At 49.3% G+C, this 15,460-nt stretch overlaps 9 protein-coding genes across 9 annotated transcripts; 4 read left to right on the top strand and 5 right to left on the bottom strand.

The window, feature by feature from the left end:
- Window positions 1-122: 122 nt before the first annotated feature.
- Window positions 123-3,866, bottom strand: DEU56DRAFT_905932 (uncharacterized protein; the record flags this gene model as incomplete). The annotated part of the gene is made up of 9 exons (XM_041356777.1): window positions 123-894; window positions 949-1,154; window positions 1,208-1,561; window positions 1,615-2,047; window positions 2,097-2,654; window positions 2,711-3,123; window positions 3,180-3,307; window positions 3,356-3,457; window positions 3,515-3,866. The coding sequence occupies 9 exons, from the start codon at window positions 3,864-3,866 to the stop codon at window positions 123-125; spliced, it is 3,318 nt and encodes a 1,105-aa protein (XP_041215727.1).
- Window positions 3,867-4,047: 181 nt separating this feature from the next.
- On the top strand, window positions 4,048-5,034 carry DEU56DRAFT_722221 (uncharacterized protein; the record flags this gene model as incomplete). The annotated part of the gene is made up of 6 exons (XM_041347720.1): window positions 4,048-4,213; window positions 4,288-4,352; window positions 4,407-4,478; window positions 4,535-4,645; window positions 4,685-4,821; window positions 4,851-5,034. The coding sequence occupies 6 exons, from the start codon at window positions 4,048-4,050 to the stop codon at window positions 5,032-5,034; spliced, it is 735 nt and encodes a 244-aa protein (XP_041215726.1).
- DEU56DRAFT_12293 (uncharacterized protein) lies at window positions 4,723-5,640 on the top strand. The gene has a single exon (XM_041344652.1). The coding sequence runs from the start codon at window positions 5,068-5,070 to the stop codon at window positions 5,578-5,580; it is 513 nt and encodes a 170-aa protein (XP_041215725.1). The 5' UTR covers window positions 4,723-5,067; the 3' UTR covers window positions 5,581-5,640.
- Window positions 5,641-5,751: 111 nt separating this feature from the next.
- On the top strand, window positions 5,752-7,550 carry DEU56DRAFT_763811 (uncharacterized protein). The gene is made up of 9 exons (XM_041350843.1): window positions 5,752-6,116; window positions 6,170-6,227; window positions 6,281-6,373; window positions 6,423-6,482; window positions 6,533-6,582; window positions 6,633-6,684; window positions 6,733-6,945; window positions 7,004-7,093; window positions 7,144-7,550. The coding sequence occupies exons 1-9, from the start codon at window positions 5,860-5,862 to the stop codon at window positions 7,177-7,179; spliced, it is 909 nt and encodes a 302-aa protein (XP_041215724.1). The 5' UTR covers window positions 5,752-5,859; the 3' UTR covers window positions 7,180-7,550.
- Window positions 7,429-8,764, bottom strand: DEU56DRAFT_763806 (uncharacterized protein). The gene is made up of 5 exons (XM_041350842.1): window positions 8,579-8,764; window positions 8,489-8,527; window positions 8,099-8,433; window positions 7,904-8,050; window positions 7,429-7,848 (listed from the first exon to the last, which is right to left on the bottom strand). The coding sequence occupies exons 3-5, from the start codon at window positions 8,386-8,388 to the stop codon at window positions 7,512-7,514; spliced, it is 774 nt and encodes a 257-aa protein (XP_041215723.1). The 5' UTR covers window positions 8,389-8,433; window positions 8,489-8,527; window positions 8,579-8,764; the 3' UTR covers window positions 7,429-7,511.
- Window positions 8,765-9,113: 349 nt separating this feature from the next.
- On the bottom strand, window positions 9,114-9,675 carry DEU56DRAFT_12087 (uncharacterized protein). Its single transcript, XM_041344638.1, has 3 exons — window positions 9,637-9,675; window positions 9,516-9,575; window positions 9,114-9,463 (listed from the first exon to the last, which is right to left on the bottom strand). The coding sequence occupies exons 2-3, from the start codon at window positions 9,531-9,533 to the stop codon at window positions 9,206-9,208; spliced, it is 276 nt and encodes a 91-aa protein (XP_041215722.1). The 5' UTR covers window positions 9,534-9,575; window positions 9,637-9,675; the 3' UTR covers window positions 9,114-9,205.
- Window positions 9,676-10,758: 1,083 nt separating this feature from the next.
- DEU56DRAFT_12112 (uncharacterized protein) lies at window positions 10,759-12,296 on the bottom strand. The gene is made up of 5 exons (XM_041344643.1): window positions 12,195-12,296; window positions 11,884-12,085; window positions 11,500-11,831; window positions 11,282-11,431; window positions 10,759-11,228 (listed from the first exon to the last, which is right to left on the bottom strand). The coding sequence occupies exons 1-5, from the start codon at window positions 12,195-12,197 to the stop codon at window positions 11,208-11,210; spliced, it is 708 nt and encodes a 235-aa protein (XP_041215721.1). The 5' UTR covers window positions 12,198-12,296; the 3' UTR covers window positions 10,759-11,207.
- Window positions 12,297-12,329: 33 nt separating this feature from the next.
- Window positions 12,330-14,211, top strand: DEU56DRAFT_12020 (uncharacterized protein). The gene is made up of 5 exons (XM_041344634.1): window positions 12,330-12,843; window positions 12,899-12,921; window positions 12,974-13,274; window positions 13,326-13,638; window positions 13,689-14,211. The coding sequence occupies exons 1-5, from the start codon at window positions 12,535-12,537 to the stop codon at window positions 13,796-13,798; spliced, it is 1,056 nt and encodes a 351-aa protein (XP_041215720.1). The 5' UTR covers window positions 12,330-12,534; the 3' UTR covers window positions 13,799-14,211.
- DEU56DRAFT_763771 (uncharacterized protein) lies at window positions 13,875-15,382 on the bottom strand. Its single transcript, XM_041350841.1, has 7 exons — window positions 15,283-15,382; window positions 15,200-15,228; window positions 14,872-15,135; window positions 14,647-14,819; window positions 14,447-14,588; window positions 14,264-14,391; window positions 13,875-14,207 (listed from the first exon to the last, which is right to left on the bottom strand). Exons 1-7 carry the CDS (start codon window positions 15,347-15,349, stop codon window positions 14,033-14,035), a joined length of 978 nt encoding a protein of 325 aa, XP_041215719.1. The 5' UTR covers window positions 15,350-15,382; the 3' UTR covers window positions 13,875-14,032.
- Between the last annotated feature and the right edge of the window lie 78 nt (window positions 15,383-15,460).

Below are 15,460 nucleotides of genomic sequence, written 5' to 3'. Positions count from 1 at the left end.
ACGGAGGGTTTATGCAGGAGTAATTATGCTTTGAGATATGTGCAGTAAAGTGGTCGGTTGAGGACAATTATGTGGGTCTAACTATGGGATCAGCTAAGGAGCGAGATTGATGCTGTGGACGCTTAGCCATCCATGTCATCGGAGGAGGTTTCGGTTTCCAGAAGCGAGGGGAAAATGCCTTCGTCATCATCAGAAACACTAGCTTGGCTTTGAGTTCGGGTAGGCTCGGCGACGAGCATCTCGGGTGGATAATTCTCCTCGTCAGATGGGGTACGGGATTGCTGTGCTGTGTCCTTACGCGGCCCTCCCGTCTCCAGCTCATGGCGCAGCGTGTCTTGGATGGGGGGAAAGCGACCTACAGAGCGACGTCCAATACGGAAAGTGTGGTCTGTCTCATGAGTTTGAGTGTGTAGAATAGCCCCGTCCATAATTTGCGCGAGGAAACGTGGCTGAGTGTGAGGTGCTTCTGTGTAGGATATAGTGCCAGTAAGAGAGCCTCGACGATGCATTGCTTCCTGGTGTCTGCCAACCGGAGGAGCGGAAATGGAAGGAGGATTGACAACGCCTTGTCCAACCAGGGCGAGAAGGTGGTTGCGCGTCTTACGGGACTGTGCTCGGAAGCTTGTCGCCATGGTCACCAGATCCTCGTTGTGTCTTGCCAGAGCACATATCTCGTTCTCCAGTATTGCCTTGTCTTTCTTCAATTCAGCATTGGCAACCCTCAGCTTTTCATTTTCAGCCAGCGCCAGGCGTAGCTGTTCCTGATCCATTGATGGAACATTATTCGGTGTTGCTTTGTTCCCTGCTGCTTTCTTGGAGGGTTTGTGAGAATCTGGGAGTAGTTCAATGGGAAATTGAGGTTTGTTCGTGAGATAGACTTTGCCGTTTGACGCGCTACGTAACAATCCGCTCAGTCACGCTTCTCCTCTCGACAGACGAACCTCTCACCGTTTCTCTACTCTCAGGGGCTCTTTGCTCGAGAGCCCGTTCCCGGGGGGACCAACACGCTGCTTCTTTGGAGGCCGACCGTTCGAACCGCCGGCAGAGGCATCAAGCTGCTCATGCTCCTCGCTGACATCCCGCGCTCGGGTTCGAGGAGAAGCGTCAAGTTGAGTGGACGAACGCATGCTCAGAAATGTGCCATTTTCATCTGACTACATGTTCTACGTCAATACCTGATACTTGAATACAAATGTGGAGCAAATACCATAGATCTGATATGAGGTTTTGTGGTATCGTCGAACATACTGGATGAAGGCCCATCACATGGAGGGTGGGGAACGGATACAAAGTCCAGAACAAACCTTCGCTTCTTTGTGTTTGCAGGTGGTACGCCTGGATGTTGTTGAGTTGTGGAAAGTGATTCATGAATGTCCAAAGCACCAGCCGCACGGTTTCCCGGTGAACTACCTTGAAAGTCGCTTGGGAGCGATGTCAAATCACTAAAACTTGCTGACCTACGAAAGAGTGATGCCGTAGACAAAGAAGGCTTCTGAGGTCTATCGAACGTTGCCTCGGAGCTAGATTGAGTGGTTGCCTGCTTCAACGGGGATGATGCAACCTTGCCAATGTATTAGCTGCTTCGCGGGGAAATGATAATGGGGGACCTCTCACAGACGCGCTGGTTAGCTCTATGCATTTATCGTACCACCCCGGCATAGTTGCGTTCGGGTTGACAGACTTGCATGTACGAAATTTGGATGCAACGTATGCCAACTTCATGCGAAAATCCGGGCGTGCACCAGTCTCTTCGTCGTGCAGAATTTGCGCATATCCTCCCTTGAACGCTGCCTTGGATTGCTTGTGGTAGCTGTGCCATCCTTCTGTACTATCCGACATCAGGAGTGCCGGTGCAGAATGCGTATGGTAGCCCTCCAATATATGAGTCATGCATCGTCCGACATGGCAGAGTGCGCAGTAGATGATAGAACTTCGGGGAGCGTGGTGCTTTGACAGGCACATGCGCAGTGACTCTTCCATATTCAGTCGTTCGTACAAGACGAGGGCAGCTGTGAAGACACCGACGTGACGTGCTGATATGATGGAACTAAACGCGCGATTAAACAGCAGTCTCCCAAGAGCACAAGTATACCCACTTTGAATGCTCCATTAGACACTCGTAGTCCTTCACGATGTCAGGACATATTGCTCGAATGACATGCAGGGCCTCATCGCGAATTCTTAGTAGATCGCCGAAAGGTTGGCATTGAGTTGGATTCATAGACCCGCAATTGCAACCCCGACCCTCGACGTAACAAAGCGAACAAACCACAATACCATCTCCAATCTTCATCTCGTCATTGACCGAAGGTAAATGGAGAGCACAAGACGTGCATTCAAAGAAACTCTGGAAGATGTCTGCGCCGCAAAAGTCGCACGTTATATCAGTTTGATGGCACGTATCGGATTGCGAAACATGCGGCATATGTTGGTGCTTCGGCGAGTATTCTTCCCCAAGGACATCATCAAGCAACTCAAGTAAGTGATGGAGATCATCAGCGACTCGCTCGAGATTCAAGTTTAGAGTGGGTGATGACCGATCAGGGTGAGGAGAATTTGTCTGCTGTTCTTGAAGTTCCCGAAGCATCTGTGTTTGATATTGAAGGGCGCGATATATATTCAACTTGACCTTGTACGTCTCCGATCGGCATACACTGCATAAAAATGTCACTGCACATGCAAAACACACCAGTGTGATAAACAGACGTACCGATGATATACAGGAAGTTCATGATAGAGAGAATTCGACAAGCCCTTGAGAGTCATACGCGACCAGGATGTTTTCATCGTGATACCACCATTATTGATGACTTGGTGACAGCTTCTTGGAGGAACAAGCACTAGATCGCCGAGGTTTTGTTCCGCAATGTAGATTTTAAGCTTCGACTTCCCCAACTCTTTCAGGGTCACGACATGTGTCTCAAAGTCTAATTCCTCGTTCATCTTGTGGAAGAATTCAGCCATGGCTGATGCAGCTGAACTCTCTGTCATAAACCAGAAAGATGACCCGCCATTCTCAGTATAACACATAAGATTTTGGCCAGAGGATGCACACAGATCCTTGTGGAAAGGAGTAAACGTGTCTCCTACTCCGAGGTAGCACATCAAAGTCTGTACATCACTCTGAACGAAGATGATTATCTGTATAGCCACTAAGTGTATCGAAGACACGAACTGACCGGAAGGTGCTTGAGGTAATCATTGGTTCCGTGAGGGAGAAGATCGCTCGGAAGTACGCCAGACGTTGATAGCCAAGTGGCCCACTCATGCGGGCATTCTGCATCTTTGCCATACAGTCGCTCGGTTTCTGATGAAAGTGAGGTGACATAAAGGGCGACATGATACATGTCCTCACCATTTTCGCTAGCGTATATTGGGGTCGCACGAAGTTTACGGATGAGCTCGGAAAGGGGCAGGTCGAAATCAGCCCAGTTGCGCACGTTACGTGCGGATGCCCCTTTGGATTCGCGCATCAGTCAAGTGGCACACATTCTGCCAGGGTAAAAACCCTCACCTGGTTTCCCATGCTCACTGAGCCAATCCAAAGTGAACAGATCAGCAGGCCAACTCTCGTGTTCATGAAATCCTTCAATGATTAACGGGGTACCAGAATCTTCGTGCATCCGGATTGTCTGCATCAGCATCGGATCGTCAAAATGGACCCTGTCCACTGGATGAAAATCGGGTGATTTTTTGACCAACTGTGCGAGGGTCCAACCCTTGGTGGAGATTAGCGGTTTGGTTAGGTGGCTAGTACCATCATTGACGATGTATTGGCGTCCATTAGCATTCGCACCAAAGGTTGAACTACGGGTCGCATCTGCTTGCAGCTCCGGCAGTGAATTTGAAGCGGTGGTATCCGACATGGTATATGGAAGGATGACAGTCCTTCCGACTCCGTCTTCAAGAGTGGAGGGCAAGAAGCGCTTGTTAAATTATTTCATTTGACCTTCGCGTTCTAATTTAAATTACATAATTACGGGCGTACTTCACAGTTTGTTCACGTTAAGTCCATCTTACTTGTGTTCTAACTTCTGACCTTCCACCATGTCCAACACCGGAAACGAGCAAGCAGGACAGGAATCAGAATTCGATTTCTGGGATTTTGTCAACTGCTCTGTATGTCATCTCCCGTTCACATCAAGCGACCGCGGACCACCCGTTCCATTTTGGATCACAGAATGCGGCCATGTTCTTTGCAACAATCATCTCAGTAAGATGCTTTCCCCCTACCCTCGAATTTGGTGCCTTGGAAACTTGTGTTAACTTTCTGATTCACCCAATGAGAGCCGGATCAGAGTTGTGCACAATGCAACGCCCAGAACATACAGCTGGTACCCCTACACCGAGATGTATGTTTGCTTCTGTACGGGCACAATGTCTGGCTTATCTTTCGAGAAACACAGCTGGAACCCCCAATGTCAGACTGGTTTAGGCCTCTCCCTTATTCACTGGACTCGATAGCGAACGCTGTGAAAGTGAGCCTTTTGGATGTAGTTTCGCTGCTCTTTAGACTTCGACCTGCACGCAACAGTTCCAACAAGACACATTCGCTGGTCTCATTCGTTATTATCGGCAATCTTGTTCCCATCTTAGCCAGACGTGCGAACGTATTCGAGCGGAGAGAAAGGCCCTTCGAAAGTTCGTTGACTGACAGTTTGTAACACCGCCCATCCTCACCGAGAACAGAGAAGTTGACAGTTTGCGGCGAGAGGTGGAGCGCCTACGCCGGTGTGCTCCTGGCTTCGACCCCGCTCATGCTCAAGAACCCTCATCTTTCTCCAATGCGAATGGCAAGCGTCCAATGACTGATGTCCGCGAGTAAGTGAAAGACTGCATTTATGCTGGAGGTATAACCACGCAGCCAGTTTCAAGGCAAGCTCCAGCCCAAGGTCCATCGTCACCCCAATCGGACCAAATAGAATCACCATGCCGCTTGGGGAACAACAAAATTTCACGCGTCAAGATCATGGACGAATTCCAAGCCAGACACGTCAACCGGAACGACCTGGCACGAGTCGTTTTGCGGAGTAAGAACATCAATAATCTCACCACTCGTTGATTTCAATGGTCCATATCAGACAATATGCGTACAATGGTGAACAGGGATCACGCATGCAAGCTCCTCAGCTCTCTCACGAACAATCGGTGCCTACTCGCCACTTGCGAACGTCCGGGGAACAAGGACATCGATCTATGCCACCTCCGCCCCCGCCAGTACCCGGTCCTCGAGGTCGCTTCAGACCTGTGATAGGCTCAACGGATACAAGAACCGCAATGGTAAACACCCAGACGGCTGAACCGCAAGTGGCACAACAGCGACCACCTCCGTTGGTTTCCAGGCCTCGACAACGCTCATTTGCAGTCTCGCAGTCCCCACTTCACGCTAGCGGCACTCACTTCACTGGTCAGACATCCAACCAAATGCGCTCACTCCAATCGAACCGTTTCATACCATCAACTTCACACGGACGTTCGAACTCTGGCGCAGGTGCAGTAACATCCTCTAACGTCCCAGGGACCTCGTCTGGAGGACACAGGATGCCATTCGTTTCAGGTAGTACCAGTGGATTCGGTTGACCTTGACTTTATCATACAATCTTCTCGATCGTACATGCAATGAAATGAAATGTCCCACTTTGTGCGTTATGCGACTGCTCGACAAAGTTCATCAACACTTAAGTATGCATGGCAAAACTATAAACAGCCTTGCACACCAAATTATTAATTAATGTTTAAGTTTGGTCGTGATGTAACCAAGCCCCCTTGCGCCACTTCGCAGTTGCACAGCCAAATTTCGGCTCTCGTGAGTGCCGCAGTAGCTCCATTTTTGCATCTCGCACCATCATCCCATCTACCATGTCTCAGTACAGAGACCCATACTCTGATCAGCAGCAAGGGGGTCACAACCAGCAGTATGGTGATGCATCATATAATCAATACGACACCAGGCAACCACACCAGGCGTATGACCAAGGCGGCTATGATCCCCACACACATGGCGAGTACAGAGACGACCCCAATGCGAACCCACACATTTTGCCTACACCGTATGCGCCTGCAGTACATGAAGCAAATCCTCATGACCAACCGGGCTTTGCGAAAGAAACTGGACGGTAAGTCACTAGCTCTTTTAGGATCCCTGACCTACCTGACTCTATTTCACAAGCCAATCTCAGGATTTCAAGGCCTGGAGAGGTGGGAACTCTGGTGGTCTATGGACAAGGGTGATTCAGTGTCTCACTTGTTCGGTAACTCACAAGCTGAGCGCTGTTTTTAGGGCAGCCGAGTTAGCTGCTTGGGGAGGTTCTGCTGTTGCACGTTGATGGTTGCTGTCTTCCTCATTATCAGCATACTGCTTGCACTGCTCATGGTGAGTCTTGCAAAGGGAAATGACGATGATACACTCAATGTTCTTGCAGTGGGTCCGTCCTCCGGATGCTATTGTTGGTACCGTAGGGCCGTCTACCACTCAAAATGCGGTAAGGCAGCCCCCTGCTTGATGTTTGTATACGGTTCTCATTTATATCAGGTTCAACTAAGCTCGGGAAGCATCATAGTTAACCTGGGCGTTGATCTTGCGTAAGATGACTGCGCACTTTGTCTGATTCATTTTTTGACCGGAACTACAGCGTCGCCAACCCAAATTACTTTTCTGTATCTTTCAAGTCCATAGACGCAAAGGTAGGTCGAGCACCGTTCACCTCATTTTATCGCTTCACAATTCATCAGGCATATTACCCTATCAATAATACGCTCGTCGGAACCGGCAATGAAACTGACATCACCTTCAATTCCAACTCGCAAACTAACTTCACATTCCCATTCTCGCTGGAATTTAGCACAAATATGACTTCAGGCCTATCAATTTTGGAAGATCTTGCTACAAAATGCGGTGTGGGCGGTGCAGCAGTGCAAGATATTACAATCAATCTTGATATTACGGTCCGTGCGCGCGCGAAGTGTCACGCATAGAGTTCTCACTTGCGTTTTCCTTGTTCAGCTTGGACTACGTGTCCTATTCTTCGTGGTTTATCCGGTGGTGAACATTCCCGCCAGTTTCGCGTGTCCGATAACTGCTTCAGACATTTCGGTATGATCAATTTTTTTCCTGGTATAATTCGCGTTTGACTGTGTCTTCAGAGTTTGATTCCATCCGTTACTTCATTACTACCTTGATTCTACTGTGCCAGAATGCAGCCAGGCAACCCGCTCTTGTATCTCTTCTTGGATGTAGACATGGACATAGTTACACCGCCTCTGCCACCAATCTGTATGAAGGACAGTCATTAATTTATGATTCGCTGGATAGGTTTCTCAGTCGCACCACTTTGTATGAAGGACAGTTGATAACTCATTATTCGCTGGATATGCTTCTAAGTCACGCACATACTGAATATCGATCTCGGTTAAGCGAAGGCATACCGCATGCACGGATGCACAGTTGATCCGAATCTGCCATAGAGGAGGGAATGTAGCTGCTGGTTCGTTTTTCACAGAGACGATAGACGTTATTCAGTCCGGAGGCTCTTGCTACACGGCAAAAAACCATCACTTATTGAGAATGGGCTGAATCTATCTCGTTCATTTCCTGTATTCCGGAATCGAAGTGTCAAAGACGAAACAAAATCTGGATATACGAACGACATATGTATCGATGTGCATAGAACACGGAATGCGAGGAGTGACAGGTAATTTACACTACGCGGGGGATGCCAGCGCACAATGCTAGAAGCAAAAACAATACCGGTCCCTTCCATGCGTCCCAGTATTGAGTGAAGGGGGAACATAGTCTTCCTCTCGGATATATTCATTGTCAGGGCCGGGAGCACCTGCTGCAGCGTTGCGCTGCGATTGAATGGATGAGACCTCAGTGACAAGAGTAAAAATGAACCAAGCACACCAATTGACCCGGTGCGTGAGGGACATCAACAATAGGCGGAAGTGCATGACCTGCACGAACAGGCCACCAGGTTGATATATTGTGTAGACGGGTAGAGAAGGTAGTGGGTGGGGTTGCAGACAATCGGGTGGTAGGCAGTGGTCTAGGCTGAACAAAATGTGAGCAAAAAATGTGATAACAGTAGGGGAAACTCACATTCTGGCTGAAACTGATATCCGAACGTCCCTGAGTTGCAGTGGGCCCTGAGAGATGGTGGGGTAGGGGCGACGTAGCTGGGAGCTACATCGCGATTGTCCAGTCAAATGCAAAAGGAGGAAGAAATGGGGACATACATCTAGAGGACCGCTAGGCTCAATATGATTGCGAACAGGAGGAATTGCGGCTGTGCGAGAAGAGAAGGGAAGAAGTTTGTGGAGGCGAAGTAAAATGGGTTGCTGTGGGTTGATTATAGGTGGAGGCCTCTGCACCATAGGTATGACGGGCATCGGTGGTCTATGGCGCACTGTAGGAGGACGACGAGTTGCGCCAAGCTGCGATGATAATGATGGATGAGTGGTGTAATGAGTAAAAGAATGAGGCACGTACACGGGCCTGATTGAGGGTTGACTTTTTGCGTGCACTGGTCTGTAAGGGATATTAGCACACGAGCAGTAGATGTTTCCGGGGAATGCGTACACGGGCCTGAGCAAGCACATCGGGTGGAATATCACATATGTAAATATTGTACTTATGCACGTCGTTCTTATCGTAACTCGTGTAAGCTAGTTGGCGCGAGTCGGGTGAGAGGACAAGGGTGGTAGAATTCTGAACGAAGGAAGCGAGGAGTTGGCGGGACTCGAAGGCCCAGAGTTTGATGGTGTCATCATCTGACGCACTGGCGAGGAGAGTGTTGTAAGATGAAATTGCTAGACCAATGACAGCCCTGGTGTGCCCTTTGGGCGTGGCTATTTTGACGCGGTCCTGCCGCGCCTGCCGCGGTCGTGACGCGGCATTGACGCGGCACTGGCGAACCTTGACGCGCCAGTGCAGGTGTTCCTATATGTTCTGCATTCGATTCCTACATCAAGCTTAAGTTGGACGGGTTCATGACCATTCCTTTGTTATTTTATTCGTCATAGGGACATGTATAACTAGCTACATCAGCCAATGACCATTTTCTTTTCCTCCCTCTCTGGACCCTCCGAGTCTGCGGAGCACGTCAACACTTAACAAAGGACTGAATTAGCTGCACAGGATACCAATACTTCCCGAGACGACCCAAAGCGCTTTTGCCAACACTATAATTGAGTGGTCAGCCATATCTCAGCCAGAGTCGCAAGTCAAACTCGTGTGTGAAGGGTAGCTGTGACGAGGCTGTGCCGCGGCACTGACGCGGCATGGATGAGGTTTGACGCGGCGTGACGCGCATGTGACGCGGCACAACTTGTTTGAACGCGGCACTGACGCGGCATGGGCTATGGTTGACGCGGCACTGACGCGGCATGAAGTGGGCCTTGACGCGGCACAGGTAAGTGTGAACGTTGACATTAGTACAGAGACTGTGAAGATGTTTGGGAAAACCTGTCGTGGTATGAGCAGTGCTTGACCCAGCCTGAATGGAGTTCGAGATAACATGGTTGGGGCTTAACATGGTGGCCGCGTAGTATGCGAGTATAGACACAGAAGACAAGCACTGTAAATATGGTGAGAAGTGAATACAGCAGTCTAGGGCTTGTACGCAGACGGACACTCACATGCTGATCATTGACGAGGATTTTCAAAGTGTTTGGAATTCAGTTCGAGCGACATAAGATGTTGTTTGAACATGTTCTCTATCTCACAGTGCCGCGTCACATATGCCGCGTCACAGGCGCGTCACGACCGCGGCAGTCGCGGCAGGACCGCGTCAATTTCACCTGGCCCGTGCCCTTTGAAGGGAGTCCCGAGAATCTCCAACGTCGAGGCGTCAAACTCGTAAATTGTCTTGGCTACGTCATCGGTGTCGAAGGTGAATGCGGCCAAGATGCTTTTGTTTTCAGTTGTCCAGAAAATTGGCGCATGCGTGCTATGCCACTCCTCGAATTCATCTTTTTCCCCTATGCTCACACCCAATTTCTGTTTTTGGATATCCCAGACCTCAAGGCACGTCCCCGACCACGATTTGATTGCGAGCTTCTTCGAATCCGTCGAGAATCGAACTGCGCCCACCCAATCAACACTCTTGAATGGACCGGCTACAAGTTTTCCTGTCTCCAAGTTCCATATCCGCGCTGTTTCATCGTATGACCCGCTCGCCAGCAGCTTGCTGTCCGCGGATATATCAATGCAGGTGATTACACGCGTGTGGCCTTCAAATCCTTTCACAATCCCCGTCTCAACCTCACAGGCTTTCAGCTCCCCGGTATCTTCATCGATACCATCGAATCCACCACCAGTAACAACCCATCGACTATCCCTTGATACCGCCACTGTCCATACCTCCTTCTCGCAAAAACCCCGCGCTTCCTCAAGCTCCTTACCCGCCTTCAGATCCCATTGCCGGGTGGTCTTATCAAAAGATCCGCTAATCATTCGCTGGCCATCAGGAAAGTAGGATATCGAATCTCCAGGACCCTTGAAAGTCATTTTTGGTTTCAGAATTGATTTCGTGGCGGCTGCCTTCGTCGATGTGGAAGCCATGGCTTCGTGTCCGCGAGAGAAACTGTCAAGTCGTCAAATCCGGAAGGTATACTGTGGATGCGTTTGAATGTACGGTGCACTCTCTTCGTGTGCTGTAGGTCTGAATGTTGGTCGTTTTGAAGATTCCCGCTGGAACACCAGTGTGCCTCTAGTAGATCTGATCGTTAGTTCATCTACGCTGCAAGTTCAGATGAGACTTACCAAGAGGTTGAGAGAAAGAAGAATTTACAACGTGAGCACAGCAAAATGTGCTATTTCTTAAATTTGCACAGGAACTTCGGAGCTCATGGCTGTGAATCCAAAAGCTAGAGCGTCAATCTCTTGTTTATTTCCAATATTTACGCCAGTGTTGCTGACACTGTGCTTGTGGGCCCGAAAAATGTTTTAGATGCTGTAGCATTTCATCTTTCCTTGTTGTTCACTCGTCATCATTGCAGTGTCGTGTGGGGACAGCGCGGAGATCACATCGCCTCGTCCCATACCCTCGACCGTTTTTGACGCACGTTCATCCAAGGTTTTCTCGCTTTCCCGACGCATCACTAACCCACATCACCTTTCAGCATCGTCCATTTTTGCTTTGATCACGCTCTGATCACGCCGAGATCTTCAATGTTCCGAACGTTGAATGCCTCTCTAACGCTGCGATTCAAACATGAAGCGCCCAAACCTAAAATTCGAAAGTCAAAGGCGGTGCGGATATAATCATGTAACGAACGTCACCAGCCAAGGGAGCAATGGTGGTGGTATGCGATATAAGAGGAATGGATTGTCAAAACGTGGAGGTGACGGTGTGTTTAGCTGTGGGACCAACGAAGTTATGTGAGCATTTTGTAATGCATTCCATGTTTCAGCGAGGGTAAAGGACACATTCTGGGTAAAATGATAAGATAAACTAGTTTCGAGGATGGAATAAGGGGACATATGGCTTCGGGACGTACGATGGTCAAACAGTCAAGTGCCCAGACGAGGGGAAAGGTCACATAAAGGAAGAGTTGGAGATGCCCGAGGTCCTGTATAGGCTCAATCTCTTCTTCTTCATCTAGTGCGAGGTCTGGAAACGACTGTTTCGGGGGTACGGATGCGGATTTTGGTTTCCACCAGGTCGCAGCAGAGGGGGTTATTCGCGTGCCATCAGGCGCAATACCAGGCGCGATGACGCGACTTTCTTCCTTGAAAGTGGTCTCTGCTTCTGCAGCGGCGGCAATCTCCTTTGCACGATCGAGCTTGCGCTCTGCACGGGGTTGGGCAGTGATCTCTTCGGGTGTGAGTCCTGTGCCAGTTAAGAGTGAAGATATTCGGAAAAGTACAAGAGAATGATGTACCCTTGGACTTCATTCTTCTCGCATTTATTTGTCTCGCCAACCATCTACGTTCCAGTTCGTCTCTTGACAATGTTTCCCATATTTTCGTGCATGTACGAAGACGAGTATTAGATAGTGTGGCTTCTGAATCCGATTTTCTTTTTGACTCTCTGAGGACGCGCTCGAGGTTGATTGTGCGATACAAGTGAAACGTTTTGAGGGTCTACCGTGGTCTGTGAGTCTGTGACATTAAACACAAATGAGGGAGTTGCTATAGGTGTCGGAGGCATGAATGGAATACTGAGTAGGACACAGGCGAGCCTGGTTCGCACCATTGACAAGAGCTCGAGTATTGTAGTCAACAATCAGTTGACTCGAGAGTCGACATGATCCGTGCACTGATTTGAAGTAGCAGTCTCAACTGAGTTCGGAGATTGTACTGGAAGGAGCCGAAAAATAAACACTTCCCCCTATAGGCTATTGTGCCATTTCTACTCTGTCTAACCTAGAAAGAAGGCGATCTTCCTTGAAGTTCCTTCTAGTATATGCTCTGGTCACGGGAGACTAACTTCTGTCTAAGCCGACCGTCGCAATATAGCTCGTACCCCGACGTATAAAGAAAACCCAACAGGATTTAGGTGTGGTCCTCGGTCAACAACGCCCCGCTGAATCATGTCGCTCCATCAGCATGAGATCACGGAGTCCCATCCCAAACCCCTGCAAGCCCTCTTAGGGGGGATTGGCATTGCACTGTCTGTTCATTCTCTTCTAGTGCTTAATGGATCTGTCCTTGGTGTTTCTGGCTTTATTCACCGCTCCTTTCGAGGAGACAAAGCAGCGATGGCTTCCGTCGTGGGTCTGATTCTAGGTGGTGTCACTATCGGCATCGCCAGTAATGTGGATACCCCAGAGCCCCAGACTACCGTGTCTTCGCATCTCCGAATGGTGTTTTCTGGGTTGCTCGTCGGGATCGGGACGAAGGTATGTGCGGTATTTTTTCAGAAGGTACTCCATTAATTGCGCGATTGGTTCATAGCTGGCCAATGGATGCACCTCAGGGTTCGCCTCCCCGGTCTATCTGTAACGCGCATGCGTCTGATTATTTCTCAAGCCATATGATTTGTGGCTTATCCCGACTTTCTCTTCGGTATGCTCTGAACTCGTCTTCTCAGTGTGTGTGGATTCAACACATTCAAAGTTCCCTTGTGGCAACAGCCACGTTCTTTGCAAGCGCCGTAGCTACAGCCCACTTCGTTCACGGAAACGGTGATCTTGGAACTTCTGGGTCTTTGGATTGGGCCCTCGATAAACAGGGACGACAGTTTCTGGGCGCAACTCTTTCCCTTGGGATTCTTTGGTTTGCGTACACGTGCTCGGCTCTCAAGAATGGCACCAGCAACAGTTCAACACTCGTGAGCAGGTAAATCCATTCTTGCACTAATTTTTTGTCAAACATCCTCCAGTCTATTTTTCGCTATATGGCAAGCTTCTTGACATCGTTGGCTTTCGCGTTCTCCATCCGCCTGGGCAATATGGTCGATCCACACAGGGTTCTAGCATTCTTGGTGTTACCGTTGTCCTCGGCATTCGACCCAACCATGGTGTTCATCGCAGGAAGCGCTCTTCCTCTGGCTGCCCTGCTCTATCGGTATGCGTGTGTAGAGCAACCTAGGTTCGGTGGCAAATGGAACATCCCGGCCTCCACCAAAATCGACTGGAGGCTCATACTTGGTTCAGTAATATTTGGGATAGGTTGGGGGATCGGTGGTATCTGTCGTACGTTCACCGTGGACCCTTGGCAGCAGCATTACCAACTTCTATTTCAGCTGGTCCTGGTTTAGTCAACTTCGGACGCTCTCTGTATGCTGGTGTTGGTTTCACGGAGTATGCAGCTTGGCTTTTATCCATGGGCTTCGGTGGCTTGCTTGTAAAGTAATGGGAAATGGTGCTGAAAGTTATAGTAATCAAGGACTAGTAGAATTTTGTCTTACATCACAGCTCGGCCACAGCGCGTCGCCTCAGGACGAATAATGCATATCATACACTCCAACTACAATAGTGTAAACAATAACAAATCAGGACGAATTAGCGTATGCATAAGATCGCCCCAAACGGAATGAGACAGATGTTTATGCCATCTGATGGACACATTCCCTCCTGCAAGACAGGCTTACGCAGATGCAGGGACTGCTGATGGTCCCGCGGTAGGTGTTGAAGACTTGGGAGAACCCTTACTTCTTCCCCACTTCACATAAACTCGTTCCCCATCCATGTCCAGGCCATTCGCCCAAGCTTCTGCTGCCCTCTCAGCAGAATCACGATCTCGGAAGTTGACGAACGCGCATCTGAAATGGGTCTTAGCTTTAAAACACCACTGAAAAGCAGTTTTTTTTTGGCTCACTTTGATTTTGCGACATGCACGACCGACCGCAACTGTGACGAAGGTATTTGAGGTAATGAATTGGTGACATGAGTTCGTATGCTAAGTTCCGAGGCAGACGAGGGGAGAGAGGAAAGGAATAGAGAGGTCTATGGTGCCGGACCGTCAAACGCTTTATCAAAGAAGAGGAAACATCTCACTCACGATAGTCTCGTCTTCTGGTGGCTTCAAACCTTGCGCCTCCGAGTGATTGGCCATTATTTTTCGTGCAACTGGGTCATTGTTACCATGATATCTATCCTGAATATTTTGGTGGGAAAGCTCGTTCTCAACAGGTTTTTCATGCCTGGTAAAGCAAGCCTTATCAGGGATTGAAGCGAGAAGGGTATTGCTTGTGAGCTCACCGGAACGGGCACTCGTCTCCTCTGTTGCACTCTCCTTTTACGAAGAAGGAGCAGATGTGTGGGCGGTTTCGCTTGTAATATGGGTTTGTCCGAGCTAGCTGCTTCAGCATTTCCTTCCCAGCAGATGTAGCCCGCGTCCCGACTTGCATCAAGGATTGGTTTCCATCCTCCATCTGAGTATGACTTAACAAGATGTACGGGAGCCGATGGTAGACAACAACGTACCTTGTTCTCCATGTTCTGCGCATAGTACTCCCGGTTAATGTCACTGGTCGGTGCTTCGTTCTGGATGGCAAGGGCGGTGTCTCGAACTTGGGTCGGTAGTCCGTATTCGAGGTCAAGAAGGCATGTCTGGCAGACATTTTTCACTTTGGCGCACGTCTGACATATCACAGTGGTTTTGTAACGTGCACCGGAGCCTGGGTTCCATCGGAAAACCGTGAATGGGCGAGCACATGTGCCACACGAGCGACCGAACTCTTGTTTCGACTACACGTTGAGCTAGGCCGTCAGTATTCCGGGTTGGTCATAGAAGCCAAGACTGAGTACTGACCATTCGGATGAACGGGTTAGGTCCCAGACCTAGTCAAGCGCGTCAGTTTCTGGTCTATTCAGTTTAACTAAATCACAGCGTACATGTTTCGCAAAGAATGGGGAATTCACTTTGCTCCCAACCTGCCTTGTTGATATCTGCCTTGGGCATCTTGTCTGGTGAATGTGGGTGTTAGGATAAGCAACGATGAACTTGTTCACTCGAAGAATGCTTGGTACGTTACGTAATCACACTGTCAGCACATTGAATAGTACTACGACA

This window comes from Suillus clintonianus (assembly GCF_016758775.1).
Source record: "Suillus clintonianus strain FC179 chromosome Unknown DEU56scaffold_1, whole genome shotgun sequence".
In the NCBI taxonomy this organism is placed as follows: Eukaryota; Fungi; Basidiomycota; class Agaricomycetes; order Boletales; family Suillaceae; genus Suillus; species Suillus clintonianus.
This window is presented reverse-complemented; position numbering and strand designations above follow the sequence as displayed.